This window comes from Artibeus jamaicensis, unplaced genomic scaffold, assembly GCF_021234435.1.
Source record: "Artibeus jamaicensis isolate MK-2021 breed Jamaican fruit bat unplaced genomic scaffold, CSHL_Jam_final contig_414, whole genome shotgun sequence".
NCBI lineage: Eukaryota > Metazoa > Chordata > Mammalia > Chiroptera > Phyllostomidae > Artibeus > Artibeus jamaicensis.
The window spans coordinates 4,021,783-4,039,440 of NW_026521822.1; the positions used below are offsets into that span (position 1 = coordinate 4,021,783).

A 17,658-nucleotide genomic window follows, 5' to 3' on the forward strand; every position below is an offset into this window, starting at 1 on the left:
CCAAACTAAATGTGTCAGAAAAAAATACTGGCAGATTTTCTTTTCCTTAATTAAGCAACAACCTATCACAGAACCATGTCTTTACTTAAAGCAGCTGCATAGTCTTTGAAATCACAAGTTTAGAAATGCTGCCTACAGTGGAAATACACATGCTCTGGACCAGAGTTCCCATAAACACATATGGTAAGCATATGGACCACATTTCCCATTCTTTAATGTACAGTTTACAAAAATTTTATAGAGAGAAATCTATAATTCTACAGCATCTAATGTATTTATCTGAATTTACATTAGCTAGAGCAAGAGGCTATATATCGCACATAGAAGATACATATTTCTTGTACACTATTTAGCACACACATAGAGATACACACACATGCACACAGACACACAGATAACTGAACAGTGCTTTCTTTAAAGTGCTGGATTTGACTCACAGACATGGATAACACTGTAGTAATTGCAGGGGGGTGGAGGGGGAGTATAAGGGGACTAAATGGTAATGGAAAAAATACAATAAAAAATTTAAAAAGTGCTGAACTTCCATAGACTAGTGGCATTCTCAAAGAGTTCACATAGAAAAATGAAGTGGATACACTGTAAATTTAACTTTAGGACAACCTAATGAAAACAAATACCACTTTGAGATATAAAATGATGTAATTCAGATGGCATGTCATCAGATCTTCTCTGAATTCATGGGTATTATTTATGATTTTGTCATGTAATACAGAGTAAGTTTCTCTAAATTCCCACCCCCCCAAAAAAAATCAACTTACAGAAAAACAGTTACTGGGGATTCTGTAGAAGTGAGATCCAGGTGGGAAAGGGTTCCTGAATGCTTTCATGTACTTGAACTGCAATATGTTACATCTAAAGAGCAACACATTCATTAACATTAAATGTTCTCCTTTTTTCCTGTATAAGTAGAAATATAGATTGGTTCAACTTTATATTAAAAAAAAGAGCAGAGCTATTTAAAGAAATGCTACCTCCTAGTAGAAAGATCTTTTTTCTATGTGTTTTATAAAGCAGTGGAGTATAGTACACTTAGTCACTATGATGACTAAATGTTTTATAATTAGTACCTCCAAAAAATCATGTCATGAATCTTTGTTTGATTTCCAAACTTAATTTCTCTTCTTAATAAAACTACAACTGGTATTTCCTATATGCAGCTAAGTAATAGTGCTTAGATTGAAAACAAAACTTATTAAAAATTATCATTGTGGTTACAGCTTAAAAGTCCCAGGAACCTATATACAAATGCTTAAGAATGGCAGATACTGCAGAGACCATACAATATGATTACTTAATAACCTAGTTGTTTTGTTTCTGAGTTAATGAATCAATACTTTCCACACAGTAAGTAGACGAAGATAATTTTTCATCACAAATAATCAAAACAATTTTATTTGGGTTTTGAATATTTTCATACATAAAGTAAAATATGACTAATAGTCTATAAATTTGTAAACTACAGACAAAATAATGCACAGTAAAAAATTGGAAAGTTATCAACCTTTCTCAATGTGATGTCAAGGACATGAAAACACTCCCCTACATTTTATGCCTACTCTTTGCCTGGAAAATAAACTCCAAACTGTTTGACGTGGCATTTGATACCCTAAATAATCTGTTTCCAACTTGTTTTTCCAGAAACTCCTGTCCACACACTGCTCTCTCTAGAATATGCTATAAACGTTGGGTTTCATGTTCTAGTTCATAGTGTTCCCTCAATGTGTTATGACTGTTTTACATTTCTCAAAAACTTGTAAATCTTTCAGGCTTCCGTGATCTGTCATTTACTCTGTAATGTCTTCTCCATACATCCTGCCTCTAGATAGTATTAATCATTTATTCTTCCTTACTTTTCTATTGCAATTAAATTTAAATTTAAGTGTTACAATTATTTATCTCCTCCCCTGAATTACACTCAAAGGGAAAAAGTCTTACTCATTTTGATTTCACCCAAGCTTCACAAAATGACTATAAACAGAGGGTACACAATAAATACTGAGCTGAACAGATCTAGTCTTGATTTATATAACAAATACAACAAACTTTAATAATAATCCTCAACTATATAAAATGTAAAAGCCACATCACACTGATTTTTTTGTCAGTTATTGTTAGGATCAAATGAAAATTACTTGGCTTTGAATACTAGTGAAAATTTACCCTAAACATGAATTCTCCACATTATCCTTTCAGTAGTAAGTAAATCAAACAACTAAATTTCTCTTGTAGTCAGTTTGGAAGGAGGCAGGAAATAGTTATGCAAAAATTCATTCAAGTACCTGTAAAAATAAATAGAAATCAAATATAAGATCCTTACTAATGCTATTAAGAGTATCAAGAAGAATCATTTAGTCTGTTACAGTCTTTGTATGTTAAAGGTTTAAAGACATTTTGAAGACTAAAAGAACATTAATTCAGTTCAAAGTAACCTTAAGGAAAATTAGATATATGCTAAAGGGTCAGTATTAAATCACTGTCACAAAATATTTTTATATAACTCTAAAAACTCTAATAAATAATAATTCAATAAAATTGCATTCAATAATGCTCTGTAGACTGTAGATCAGCTGTCAGCACACAACAGACTATAGGCCGAACTTGGCCCCTCATTTGTTTTTTGAAAAAGTTTTACTGAAACCTAGCCATACCCATTTGTTTCTGTATCATTCCTGTCTGATTTTGTTCTGCAAAGCTGAGTAGTTGAGACAGAGACTGTATGTCTCACAAAGCCTAAAACATTTACTATCTGATCATTTAAAGAAAATCGGCCAACTCCTGCCGTAGATAATAAATTGGAATTCTAGTTTGAAAACTTAGCCAGTCTGTGTGTGTGAAGATTTATTATTCTAGAACTTAGAATATTTATCCAAAGACTTTATCTCAAAAACAAACTTTTAAGAAAGGTATAAAAAATTATGACCTGACAAGCTCACTTCTGGGCATACACAACAAACACTATGGGTGGTTACCAAAGGGGAAGGCTATGGGGGGTAGGGTACAGTAGGGTAAAGGGTGTCAAATTTTTTCATGGAGACAGAAGGAGACCAGACTTTGGGTGATGAACACACAATGGAATATACATTTCATATACTATAAAGTTGTATACCTGAAACTTATATAATGTTATTAACCAATATTGCCCCAACAAAATTAATCTTTTAAAAAGGGATATTATGATATAAAAAGGATACAGGGTAGTTGAATAGATAAGAAAACATGACCTACACATATGCTGCCTCTAAGACACCCACCTCTGAACAAAAGACCTACACAGATGGAAGGTGAAGGATTGGAAAAAAATATTCCAAACAAATAGGGAAAAAAAGCCAGGTAGCAATACTTATATCAGACATAAGATACTTAAAAAATGGCCACAAAAAGAGACACAGAACATTTCATAATACTCTAGGGAAGAATCCATCAAGAAGATAAGCATTGTGAATATATATGCATCCAGCATAGGAGCACCCAAATATATAAGGAAAATCTTGGAGAGATTCAAGAAAAATATTGACAGCAATACACTTATAGTAAGGGATTTTTAACACCCCACTGTCAAAAATGGATAGATCTTCCAAACAAAATACCAACATGGATATTGTTGAATTGAATGGTGCAATAGATCAAATTAACTTAACTGATATATACAGAAACTTTCACCTCGATGAAGCAAAATATACATTCTTTTTAAATGTACATGGAACATTTTAAAGAAAGACCATATGATACATCACAAAACAAGGCTTAACAAATTCAAGAAAACTAAAATCATATCAAGCATTTTCTTGGAACAAAATGGCTTGAAATTAGAAACCAACCTCAAGGAAAAAACTCAAAAACAGTCTAATTCATGGAGACTGTATAACATATTATTAAACAATGAATGGAGTCACAATGAGATCAAGGAATAAATCAAAAAGTTTCTGGAAACAAATGAAAATGAACTAACAACAGTCCAAAACCTATGGAACTGTCCTGAGGCAGTCCTCGTAGGGAAGTTCATAGTGATATTGTCCTACCTAAAAAAGATAGAAACATTTCAAATAAACAACCTAACCCTACATCTAGAAGAACTGGTGGAACAACAACAAACAAAGCCCAGAGCAAGTAGAAGGAATGAAATAACCAAAATCAGAGCAGAACTAAATGACCTGGAGACTAAAAGAACAATTCAAAGGATCAATAAATCCAGGAGCTGGTTCTTCAAAAAGAAAAAAAAAAAAAAACTGACAAGCCTTTAAGGAGACTTATCAAGAAAAAAAGAGAGAGGACCCAAATAAATAAAATCAGAAATGAAAGAGGAGAAATTACAACAGATACCACAGAAATAAAAGGATTGTAAGAAATTACTATGAACAATTATACAGAAATTTTAAAACTTGGGTGAAATGGACAAATTTCTAGAAACATATAATCTTCCAACACTGAATCAAGAAGCAACAGAAAGTCTGAACAGATGAATAACAGCTAGTGAAGCAGTAATCAAAAAACTCTCAACACACAAAAGCCCTAGGCTAGAGGGTTTCACAGGAGAATTCCACAAAGCATTTAAGGAAGACCTAACCCCTACCCTTCTCAGACTATTCTAAAAAATCCAAAAAGAGGAAAGACTACCAAACTCTTTTTATGAAGCCAGCATCATCCTAATCCCAAAACTAGATAAAGACACAACAAAGAAAGAAAACTAGAGGCCAATATTGCTGATGAACATAGACACTAAAATCCTCAACAAAATATTGATAAATCTCATTCAGCAATACATTAAAAAAATCATACACCATGATCAAGTGGGATTCATCCAAGACACAAGGATGGTTAAATATTCTCAACTCCATGAACATAATATATCACATAAACAAAAGGAAAGACAAAAATCACATGATCATATCAATAGATGTGGAAAAGGCATTTCATAAGGTACAGCACCCATTTATGATAAAAACACTCAGCAAAGTGGGAATAGAGGGACATTCCTCAACATAATAAAGGCCATATATGAGAGACCTACAGCCAACATCATACTCAATGGGCAAAAACTAAAAGCTTTCCCACTAAGATCAGGAACAAGACAAGGATGTCCACTCTCACCACTCCTATCAACAAAGTACTGGCATTCCTAGCCACAGCAATCAGACAAGAAAAAGAAATAAAAGGTATCCAAATTGGAAAGGAGGAAGCAAAACTGTCATTGTTTGCAGATGACATAAGAGTGTACATGGAAAATCCTACAGACTCCACCAAAAAACTACTTGACCTAATAAATGAATTTGTTGAGGTAAAAGTATGCAGAAAACTACACCACATTGAAGAAAGAAATTAAGGCAGACATAAATAAATGGAAGCATATACCATGTTCATGGACTGAAAGAATGACATCATCAAAATATCCATACTACCCAAAGCAATTTATAGATTTAATGCAATCCCTATTAAAATACCAACAACATATTTTACAAATACAGAAAAAATATTTCAAAAACTTCTAAGAAATCATAAATGACCCTGTATAACCTCAGTAATTTTGAGAAAAAAGAACAAAGTAGTAGAGACCACAAGACCTGATATCAAACTGTATTACAAGGCCACTGTAAGTGAAACAGCCTGGTACTGGCATGAGAACAGACACTTCGATCAACGGAATGGAATACAGAGCCGAGAAATAAACCCAAGTCTCTACGGTCAATTAATATTTGACAAAGGGAGCAGGAGCATAAAATGGAATAAAAATAGCCTCTTTAACAAATGGTGTTGGGAGATATGGAGAAAGATACACAAATATGAAACTCGACCATCAACTTATACCATACACAAAAATAAATTCATGATGGATAAAAGACTGAAATATAAGTTATGATACCATAAAAGTCATAGAGAAGAATATAGGCAGGAAAATTTCAGATATTCCATGCAGCAATATTTTCACCAATATTTCCCCTAGAGCAAGGGACATAAAGAAAAGAATAAATGAATGGCACTACATCAAACTAAAAGGCTTCTGCACTGCTAAAGAAAGCATTAGCAAAGTGAAAAGGGAACTAACAGGAGAACATATTTGCCAATGATACCTTGTACAAGGATTTTATCTCCAAAATATATAAGGAACTCACATGACTCCACACCAGGAAGGCAAACAATCCAATTAAAAAATGGTCAAAGGATCTGAACAAACACTTCTCCAAAGAAGACATACAGAGGGCCCAGAGATGTATCAAAGGATTCTCAACATCACTAGCCATTAGAAAGAAGCAAATTAAAGCCACCATGAGATACTGGTTCACACTGGTCAGTATGGCTATCATTAACAAATCAACAAACAAGTGCTGGAGAGGTTGTGGAGAAAAGGCAATCCTAGTACGCTGTTGGTAGGAATGCAGACTGGTGCAGCCACTGTGGAAAACAGCATGGAATTTTCTGAAAAAAACTAAAGATGAACTGCTTTTTGACCCCGCAATTCCACTGCTGGGATTATACCCTAAGAATACTGAAAAATTAAGTCAATAGAACCTATGTACCCCAATGTTCATAGCAGCCAAAAGGCCAAGTGCTGGAAACATCCTAAGTGCCCCTTAGGAAATGAGTGAATCAAAAATCTCTGGTACATTTCACAATAGTATGTTACACAGCTGAAAGAAAGAAGGAACTCCTACCATTTTCTGACAGCATGGATGGAACTGGAGAATATTATGCTAAGTGAAGTAAGTCAGGCAGTGAAAGGCAAATACCACATGATCTCACCTATAAGTAGAACTTAATCAACAAAACAAACAAGTGAGCAAAATAGAACCAGAGACATGGAAATAAAGAACAAACTGATAGTTACCAGAGGTGAGGGAAGAGAGGGGTAATGGGGGTAAGAAGAGGAAGGGTCAAGTCAAGGAACAAGTATAAAGAACCCATGGACAAGGACAGTGGTGGAGGGAAGATGGTATGTGGGGGAGCATGTGGGCAGGGCAGGAAAGAGTAATGGGGGAAATTGTAGATAACTGTTATTAAGCAACAATAACGAAATTTAAAAAAAATAAAAGAGTAAACACACACACACACACACACCGCAAAAGGGATACTACAATAAGAAATGTACAAATGTCGACTACATGAAAGATATACAGCATATAATACAGAATATTTTTAAAGAATAAATTATTTTATTTTAATACCTTTAACATATGCCTGCCTTATTATTCTTCATTAACTAAGAAAAGCAATGGTCTTGTGACATAATAGAGTGTGTCACTGAAAATGAACTTTTCTACCACTGTTGCTTCACTAAAAAGTAGAAATTTAATTCTTCCTATATGGATAAAGGAGTAAAGTTAAATATCATTATTTTTAAAAATAAGGGAAGGAAATGATGGAAAGAGAGAAAAGGAAAGAGGGGAGAGGAAGGAAAATATTGTGGAGAGGGAAAAGCAAACTTACTGTACCTCATTCTTTAATTGATATGAAGCCAATCTGTGTACCGAAATTAAGACCATCTCGGACGTGGGAGAAGTACTTGTCAGGATGGCAGGATGTACAGAGGTTGAGATCTTGCTTCTGGTCCTGAATATTCTGTGGTAGAATTCCTCCCTTTTCTAGAAGAATCCTTAGGATAAATATTTTTCAAAAGATAACAAGTTTATATTACCAACAGCTAAAGCAATATAAAATAAGTATGAACATTGGTGTGAAAGAATTTGTACAGAGATATGCTTGGAACAATGCAAGTTGTTATTTAGTTACAGAACTTGGACATGTCAGGAAATTATAGATTTTATCACCATTTATCTCCTATATGAACTATCCAACCTTTCATATTATCCTGCTGACATGATCTGGATACAGAATTTTGTAACTGAAATCAAGAACTTATTTTAGAAGAAACTGTAAAGTTACCAGGGTATTTTTAGACAAGATTCATTTGATTCGGACAGAGCATGCTTTTTAGTCATTTGACCCTCCCATCTCCGTTCTCCAATTCTGCCCAAAAAGTTGCTTCTCCATAAAGACTTCATGATATAAAATATGACTATAAATTAGTGAGATACTTATTCCAAAAATAAGATGTATGTTTTTCTTTCTTTTTTTATTGTTGTTCAAGTGATATCTTGGATGGATCTGGAGAGCATTATGCTAAGTGAAATAAGCCAGACAGTGAAAGACAAATACCATATGATCTCACCTATAAGTAGAACCTAATCAACAAAACAAACAAGCAAGCAAAATATAACCAAAAGTAACATTTAAGAATCCATTTCAATCCTTTCTGCTAATGTGCTAAATGAGGCAGAATCTAAGCAAGTTTTTGATGAGTGAAATACATACATGATTCAAATCAGCCATTAATTTTTCTTTGTTGAAAGGACATATAATTTTTAACAGCTAATAAAAGCAAAAATTCATGAACCCAAAACTGTAAGGGACCATAAAAAACTTGAAAGTGACTATGTGTTTATATTATCTAATATTTTTGCTAAGAAATATATTCCTCTATTTAAAAAATACCAATGATTTTAAAATATCAGTTTCCTAGTTTATCATATTTATTTGTTTAAAAAGATTTTATTTATTTATCTTTAGAGGGAAAGGGAAGGAGAGAGGGAGAGAAATATCAATGTATGGTTGCTTCTCGTGCATCCCCTGTTGGGAACTGGCCTGAAACCCAGGCATGTGCCCTGACTGGAAATCCAATCGCGATCCTTTGGTTCGCTGGCCTGCGCTCAATCCACTGAGCTACACCAGCCAGGGCTAGTTTATCATATTTAGAAGAATTTAGTTGAGGAATACCTATGAAGTAGAGCATATATGAATTTTTCTATATCAAGTTTAACCTTCACTTTTAAATCATTAGAGATACCAGCTGGGAAAATGTCTATTATTAAAACTTAGATAAGAACATATTTCATATTTAAAATGAGTTTTTGAGTACATATGTATATCTACTATTTAAATATCTGCCACCTAAATTTTTCTTGGAGTTACTAGTTATTCTCTAAATTAATTCGAATTTTAGAAGTAATAAGCAAACTTGTAGTTCTGGAATGAAACCACACATACCTGGTGGCTTTACGAATGTCAACATAGGGATCTGATGAATCAAACAGCCGCACACATTCAGGATCAAGATTATAAAATGCCTTTGCTGATTCTTTTGGAAGAGTAAAACAGCAAGGTCCTACTGAAGGTCCCAGTACGACAATAATATCTTCCAAACTACAGCCATATTCTGTTATCATAGCATTCACAGTAGCCATAGCAACACCTAACAAAGTACCTCTCCAACCTGATAAACAGGAAGAAAGAAAAGGACAGTTAAAACATAACAAAATTTCATCCTACTTTTTATCTAAGTTAAAAATAAGCACAGTCAGTTTATATTTTTTCAAATACAGAAGTAGTAATTTCTGTATTTGTAAATCTGTAAATAGTAAATTACAGAAATAGTAATTTCAAATACAAGTACAGAAATAGTAAATGAATTATAAAATTATTAAGCTAAACGATCAATTAACTAATTAAAATACTGATTTTTAAATGAGGTATACATAGAAGAGACATTTAATGGGGGAGGGTGTCTCTTCCATTTCCTTTTAAAAATGTCCTATACTTTTAGTTTCCACTGGCATTATGCCTTCTTAGTCTTCCTGTCCCCCTCAGTTTTCTCCCACATCTTTAAAAACTGTGAAAAAAATAAAATTTACCATTTTAAAGTGTACAATTAATAGGTCAAGTATATTTACATTGCTGTACAACAAAGCTCTACAATCTTTTCACCTTGCAAAACTGAAACTCTATACAAGTTTTAAACAATAAGTCTCCCTTCCGACCTCCTCCTGGTACCTAGTGACCACCATTCTATTTCCTGTTTCTATAAATTTGATTACCCCAGTTACCTCATGTAAGTGGAATCGTAGTATTTTTCTTTTTGTGACTGGCTTATTTCACTTAGCATAATGTCCTCAAGGTTCATTCATGCTGTAGCATGTGTCAGGATTTCTTTCTTTTTAAAAGCTGAATAATATTCCATATTATGCATATACCACACATTGCTTACTCATTAATCCATCAATGGATACTCGACTTGCTTCAACATCTTGGCTATTGTGAATAATGCTACTATTAGCATGAATGAGCAAGTATTTTATCAAGATCCTGTTTTCAATTAATTTGGATACATACTCAAAAATGGAACTGATAGACAATATGGTAATTCTATTTTGAAATTTTTGAAGAAACATCATACTATTTTCCATAGCTGCACCATTTTATATTCCCACCAGTAGTGCATCAAGGTTCCAATTTCTCCACATCTTCACCAAAACTGTTTAAAATATATATATTTTTTATTGTCTATATTATTACAGTTGTCTCAATTTTCCCCCTTTTCCCCTTCCACCCAGGCCCTATTCCACTCCTTCAGGCAACACTCTATTGTCTATGTCCATGGGTCATACGTACATGTCCCTTGGTTAATCTCTTCCCTAATAGTTGTGTGGTGATATCTCATGTGGTTCTGATTTGTATTTTCCTAATTATTAGTGACATTGAACAACTTTTCACATGCTTGTTAGTAATTTGTATATTATCTTTGGAGAAATGTCTATTCAAGTACTTTGTTTATTTTTTAAATAGGTATTTGGTTTTTAATGCTGTTGTTGAGTTATAGTTCTTCATATATTATATACATTAACCCAGTGTCAGATATGAATTGCAAATATGTTTCCCATTCTGTGAGCTGTGATGCAGTTTTTAATTTTGATAAAATACAGTTTATTTGTAATTTTGTTGCATGCACTTTTATTGCCATATCAAACAACCACTGCCTGGTCCAAGATCATAAGAATTCACACTTGTTTTCTTCTATGAGTTTACAGCTTTAACTCTTTCATTTACTTCTTTGATCCATTGTAAGTTAACTTTTATATGTGTTATAAGATAATGGTCCACCATCTATTATTATTATTTTTTTGCACAGAAATGTCCACTTTTCCCAGCATCATTTGTTAAAGAGATTGTTCTTTCCCCATAGGTACCTGGTCAAAAATCAAATGACCATATATGCATGGGTTTATTTTTGGGCTCTCTATTCTATGTTGTTGGGAACTGTAGCTTTATAGTAAGTTTTGAAATCAGCAAGTGTGAGATGTCTAGCTTTGTTGTTTTTCAATAGATTCATTTTGATAGCTTTATCTTTGGTATTTAAATTTTTAATATTTCAAAATCTAAGAAGTAACAAATAACATTCCCTTTTTGTATCCAGGAACTAAGATTCAAATTTTAAGTAACTTTTGGCAATGTCAAACAGCAATCCTGACTTCTAGCTGTCTAATTCTATTACTTTAGCCACTTTCTTATTTATCTATGGCCTAAAAAGAAAAGTAGTCATAAATTTACAAGTAGAAGGAAATCCAAAAACTCATCCCTCATTTCACATAAACATATAACCACTGGATAATCTAAAATAATATTTTAAAACAATTCTAGAAAAACAAAATTCCATAGCCATAATATGTAATATAAAAACCTTTATCTGTTCTTAGCATATTAAACTAAATTCAATTTTCCAAACATTTCTCATTTTTTCTTGCCTCCTTACCTTTACACATGCTGCTATAACTTCATGAACACCTTTCTGCAATATGCCTAACCTCTTCCTCATTGCCTAGACTTTTAGGTTTCTTAGTAGCAGCACCACACCCTGGGGAGTGTTTGAAAAGCAGGAAGGCTTTTTTAAATTTTAAAAATCACAATAAATGGGAATTTCAAAAGCTAAGCAAACTGTTTGCCATGTAAGATTATCTTGCCCAAAATGTTACTACTAGCACTCCTGCTGAGAAACACTGACACCTAGACTACCCCTATAAATTCCTCAGGAATCAGCTTAGGTACCACTTTTTCTGGGGGGAGTTCTCTGCTTCATATAATTTGACTTAGGTTCTCCTTTTATCTGCTTCTATAATAGTAGTATGCTGAACTTAACCCTATCTTTTTATTTATCACCATGTACAATAATTAGCTGTTTGTTTGCCATGCCTACCAGAAAGAAATTGTAATTTTTTGTGCTACAAAATGGTAAAATCCTAAATGCTTAATTAAGTTTACTTACCAGAATGAGCAACCCCACATGCTTTTTTGACAGGATCTGCAAAAACTATTGGTATACAATCAGCACCAAGAGCTGCTATTGTGACGCCTCTCTGATTTGTGGTGATTCCATCATAAGATTCAGGCTCCTTCCTTCCCATAACCCAGACGTCATTGGCATGATCAGTCTAATATCAAAGATGTGTAATAAAAATGTTTTGAAAGTAGGATTTCTCATACTATAAGCTTTTCTGAAAGTATTCATTTTGTACAAAATTATATAACCAGTTTAAGATTACTAGGGTTCATTAAATATATCACTTCTATATAAGATAAAATACCAAATTTATTTATCATTTCACTTTTGGTATTATAATTTCTGCATGTTTTATTTAAAGAAAGAAGAATTTAATATTTAAAAATTCAACACTGACCATCATGAACACCTCCTACTAGAGATAGGTAAGTATATGAAGTACTTTCCACAATGAACTAATTCATTGAAAGAAATTAATTCTAAGTCAATGATATTTTTATTTTTCCTGGGCTCAAGGGAAGTTAAAATTCTGTAACAAAGCACTATCTCATCAATTGTGCCCTAAGTTCCTCCTGGTGTTAACTTAGAAATAATGGCCTTTCTTTTCCACAATTCAGGAATCTTCCTTACAGGTCAGAAAGGGCAGTGGTACTATACTCTCTGAGAGTTAACTGTACTTTTATATGTGAGGAACTCCAGGTGAATGAACATATGTGTGTGTGTGTGTGTGTGTGTGTGTATACATATATTCTTGATTTTTTAGGCTATGGTATATAGGTCAAATAAAAACAACTATAATCATTATACTAAAGTTTTAGATAAAACACCAGATGAAAAAAGTTAAATAGCTTACTTAAGGTCCGTTAGTCATTAGCAGAGTTAAGAATATACTTTAGATCTTCTAAAATATGAAACACAATTTTACCTTTATTCGGTAAAAGTTCTTCACATTAAATCCTGCAGCACACCCCAACCTACGCAGATTTTCTTGAACGACTACCTTAGGATCTCTCCGTTTGGAACTACTGAAGAGATTTAAAGAGCTGAGAGTTGGTAGGTAAGATATTCCACCTGTTCTCGTAGTAAACCCATGTATGAAAATATCTGTTGAAGATAAATAGTGAAGAGTAAAAATATGCTATACAAAACACTATAAAAAGCATTACAAACCCTACCTCTTGGTTAAGACTTTACCTGATCACATCAACCTGCACTTATCTGGCACCTAATTCTATAGAACTTTGCATCTCCATGTGTTCTTATTACCTACTGCTTTGTTCTACCTTTCCTATGGAGTTTTGCTCTTTGAAGGGTATTTTCTGTCCTATTTGTCTTTGTTAATCCCAATAGCATATAGCACATAGTAAATATTATTTATTCAAGAAGACTGTTTTAAATTTCACTGTTCTGTAATGACACCAGTCATTACAGAGGCTTCAGAATTGCTAAATAGGAAATGCTTAGGGTTATAAATCTCATTTTAAAGGAAGCCTGGGGATTTGTCTTAAAGCTGAATTTGAATAAAGCAAATTTATTTATGCAGGGGGCTTTGAAGGGGCTATCCCCTGATATCCTTGACATCCCTAACACTATAAGATCATCCATGACATTCCCATGTTGCAACTGATGCTAATAAGCACATAAGCCCCCAAAGTCTACAAAAGAAAGATGGAAAAAAAGAAGTGAACAACTTCTAAAGAACAACTGTTTTTTCACATGCACAATGAAAACAACAGATGGCATGTAATATACCTGAAATCAAAGGAGATGTGATTATGGTTAATTCTCCTTTCAGTGTTGGCAGACTTCTCAAATATGTTTCTATTTCATTCTGTATTGCTTCTAGTTCTTGAGCTGTGATGATGTTTACCTCAGAAGCCTGTTTCAAAAGGCCTCCCTTCAAAGTTACCTCTAAATCTTCAAACTCAAAATTGTAAACATCAGTGAAAAGTTGATCAATGAAAGCCTTCATTAATGTCTTCCGGTGCATCGATACAATGACCTTAATGCTGCTCAGATTTTTTTCATCAATTTTTTGTTTAATGGTATACAAAGACACAGCCATACTGGGATTGCTAACAGTCTCAAATTCCCTCAAGAGAACTGATAATCCATTGCTCGTTTCTAATTCATAATTATCCGGGTCACTGTTCCTTTCACAGTCGATATTGCTGCAACACATTATGCAAAGGAACTTGGACTTGGCAGCATGGCGGTACCCAAGAGCATTCAATGTCTTCAGTAATGTCCGATGATCGTTTTTCTGAGAGTTCAATTTCAAGCCAAAAAGATCAATCAATACTGCTTCTGCCATCCTTCGGTAAGGGTACACGGCTCTTCAGAGAAGGCTTTTGTGCCCCTCCCCAATCACCTGTAAAGAAATATTAGCATAAATAAAAATGTAAAATCATTTTGATCTTCTTACAGTTACAACAGAAGTTTGAGGCTGGGGTAAAAAAAAATTGCATTGATCTAAATATGTAAGCAAAATAGTTACTCTAGACCCCTCCCAGAAAAGCTAGTTCACTCTCAGAAGAATCATGACAAAGAAAAACCATCTGTTCATTTATTTTCTGAAAGTACCTGTACATCTTCCCAGCACAATTTCAAAAACAATTTCTTCCCCAAAACAATTTCTCTTGTTTTTTTTTTTGTTTGTTTTCATATAGGGAATTACTTGTTGACTTAAAGTTCTGTTTAGTAATTACATGGTATTAATTTAAGGTACATATTATTAATTCTGATAGGTCTGGCATGTTAGGTCACATCCCTTCACAAGTACGGGGCTTTAAATTCGGTACGTTAAACGGAGCTGCGCTTTTAAAACGTGTTTTTAAGAGACAAAAGCAGACATGACCTACACATTTCTCTCCAGTATTTACACAATGATACAGGTATGGCAATTACCCCAAGGCGACTGCGATATGCTGGAGACGCCTCCTCCCCGCTTTCCTCCTACTCCTTCTGGTCGCGAGGATCTCTCACCTCACCCGGTCCTCCCACCAGGCAGGCGGTAGGCTTCAGGTGACTCGCTTCCGGGACCCCCTTTTGCCAAAGACTTTCTGGGGCCGCCACTCCCAACCTCCACTCCCTACCATCCAGGACTTCCGCCCGAATTCAGCTCGTCAGTTTCCAAAAACATTAAGAAAAACAAGGGTGGCCGTGAGGTTCCTCAAAACGCGACTGTGACCGCCGGGCCGGCGCGGGACTCCGGGCGCGGATCCCCGCTCGCCCAGGCACCTCCCCCGACCCTGCCCCACCCCTCCGGGACTTTCCGACGGCCCCACGCACCCCTCGGGCAGCACTGGAGTCCTCGCCTCCAAGTGCCCGACCTTCGCCCGCGGACTGTGTCGGGGGCCAGGTGTGGGGATTTGCCCCACTCCCACCCCATCTCTGAGTCCCCGCGAAACCGGGAAGCCGCCAGCCTGTCACGTGGAGTCCAAAGCCTGGCCCCCCTTGCCTAGGTGGGCTGCAGGGATGCAGGTCCACCTCGCCCACCTCAGCGCAGACGCCGACTCCCGCCTGCCATCGCCCAGCTAGGGCCCTGCAGTCCCGGTGTGGCCCCGAGCGCCCTGGGAGGAGCCGAGAGGCACGGACGCCCATCCGGCGGACGCCGGGCAGACCCCAGCCAGCGCCCCGGACTCCCGCGTGGAGCAGATCTGCTCCAGCGGCCGCCTCTGCATTTCCGGGTCAGGGCGGCCCTCCGAGCCTGCTCTTTTCGGCCCTGAGGAGGGAAGAGGAACTAGAACAGGAGCCCAGAAAGGCTTCGAGCCAGAGCCGGCGGTCAGCGGGCCGGGGGCCGGGGGCCGGGGAGGCGGGCGGGCAGGCGGGGCCAGGAGGGGCGGAGACACCTCGGACCCGAGGCGCTGGCTCCCTTCTGCGACGGGAAGCCTCACCCCACGTCCGCCGACCTTCCAGTGGGGACGGTTCGCTGTCCCAGCAGCGTGGTCGTGACGCTTGGCGCAGTCACCAGAGCACAAGCCTAAGAACCGCATTTTCTTAGTACTTGGCAATTTGTTACATCCAAGGTTTTCTTTTTTCTCCGTTTTTATTTCCAAAAACGAGTTGGTCTAACCTTTCTTCCCTTTTTCCTCCTGATTCTGCATGTCTTGCTGACTGTACCAACACAGTACAGTTCCTTCACTTGTGTTGACAGATGTCCTGTATGCCCTTTAAAAAATCTATGTCACTAGTAAAAAATTAGAAGTCACATTAAAATGGCGGTAAAGGTGCAAATTAGCGTCATTTATCAGCCTTCAAAGAATGTAACATTCACTTAAAAAAAAAAAGTTAAACACACATTATGCAAAATAATGTTAAGGTAAAGGAAGATTATATTCCACCTCCCAAGAGTAGAAGAAAGGATATTTTCAGTGGAATTGGTCATGATGGCAGGAAGAGTTCCCTTTTATTTTATAGTTGTTCAGATGGTAAAGGCTGAAGAACCTTTACCTGAAAGAGAAATGATTTCCTTGGTTATCTGGGAGTTTAGAACAGTACTTGGAGGGGGCAAGTGCTTCTATTCTATTTGATTAGAGAATGAGATCACCAACTCAGAATAGGAGCCTACTGTTTAGTATTCCTGACAGATGTTTTTTGTCAAAATTTGTATTTTCATTATTTTTGCTGAACATTTGTTAAGATCCCCGCGTGGTAGCTTGTATACCTGATCAGAAGGTGCACACTCTGTCCTCAAATTGTTTTATGTTAAATATCACTTTAAGGAAAATAGAAGTCTTTTAGTTAGAAAGCCAGTTAACACATTTATCCCTGTCTTAGTAGACAATGGTGGGAATTCATTTTCTTTCATGTTACAGTAGTGGCATGTTACAATAGTGACATTTTCTTTCATGTTACAGTAAAAATTAAAGTAATAGTTCAACATAGGAAAGTTGTCAGGGAAGGGAAAGTTTGTCATTCTATATTATTGACATACCATTTTCTTTCAACATCTGGTCCTAACACCCACCCGGTAACACTCTCTTACCTTATCTCCAGTCACTCCACTCCAGTGGTTCACTGCACTTCACAAAGACAAGTAGAACTTTAGAAAAATAAATAAATAAATAAATGCAGAGGCTCCACTCCAGATATACATTTGAAACAGAATCTCTGGGAGTCAAGCCTGGGCATGTTTTGCTTTGTTTTGTTTTAATTTCTACAGATGAGTCAAATGCATGTTTAGGTTTGCAAAAGCAAGTTCCCTATTCCCAAGCCACTCAAACTCAAGGCTGTTCCTTAGGAGGGCCATATAATTTCATTCTTTACATATGCTATTTCTTCAAGTTAGAACAACCTTATCTTCATATAGTTATTTGACTGTTTCTTCTTTAAGACTCTTCAAGCTCAAACATAACCTTCCTTGAATTCCCATCTCCTCATCAAGTACAATTAATGGCTTCCTTTTTTAGCATTTTGTTCATAGAGAAAGAGCCCTTTCATAGAGCTACCTGGACTCATAGCCAAACAATAAACTTTTAAAAATGGATTAAACATGGAAATGTTATAAGGGTAAAGTTGCTGGCATATAATTTATT

General features: G+C 35.8%; 2 protein-coding genes across 7 annotated transcripts in view; one reads left to right on the forward strand and one right to left on the reverse strand.

The window, feature by feature from the left end:
* Positions 1 to 1,390: 1,390 nt before the first annotated feature.
* On the reverse strand, positions 1,391 to 15,707 carry LACC1 (laccase domain containing 1). Of its 5 annotated transcripts, none has more exons than XM_037143609.2 (7): positions 15,620 to 15,707; positions 13,874 to 14,492; positions 13,047 to 13,225; positions 12,107 to 12,272; positions 9,058 to 9,283; positions 7,446 to 7,606; positions 1,391 to 2,300 (listed from the first exon to the last, which is right to left on the reverse strand). In XM_037143609.2, the coding sequence occupies exons 2-6, from the start codon at positions 14,433 to 14,435 to the stop codon at positions 7,447 to 7,449; spliced, it is 1,293 nt and encodes a 430-aa protein (XP_036999504.2). In that variant the 5' UTR covers positions 14,436 to 14,492; positions 15,620 to 15,707; the 3' UTR covers positions 1,391 to 2,300; position 7,446. The 5 variants fall into 5 exon arrangements, with proteins under 5 accessions (XP_036999504.2, XP_053521385.1, XP_036999505.2 ...); XM_053665410.1 differs by lacking the exon at positions 15,620 to 15,707 and adding an exon at positions 15,413 to 15,498; XM_037143610.2 differs by lacking the exon at positions 15,620 to 15,707 and adding an exon at positions 15,217 to 15,309.
* Positions 15,708 to 15,815: 108 nt separating this feature from the next.
* Positions 15,816 to 17,658, forward strand: part of CCDC122 (coiled-coil domain containing 122) — a 51,344-nt gene continuing 49,501 nt past the window's right edge. The window contains exon 1 of one of the 2 annotated variants that reach the window (XR_008391644.1): positions 15,816 to 15,904. The gene's annotated coding sequence lies outside the window, so the exon portion shown is untranslated. The remainder of the gene's footprint in view (positions 15,905 to 17,658) is intronic. The other variant, XM_053665412.1, reaches the window with a different exon arrangement.

Bases quoted from the DNA above. Each gene is read 5' to 3' on its own strand.
- LACC1 (XM_037143609.2), bottom strand. From the start codon at position 14,435: ATGGCAGAAGCAGTATTGATTGATCTTTTTGGCTTGAAATTGAACTCT. The intron at 9,284-12,106 runs GTAAGTAAACTT...CCTGTTTATCAG, and splicing joins ATGTGGGGTTGCTCATTCTG to GTTGGAGAGGTACTTTGTTA. The intron at 7,607-9,057 runs GTATGTGTGGTT...ATTTATCCTAAG, and splicing joins GACATTCGTAAAGCCACCAG to GATTCTTCTAGAAAAGGGAG.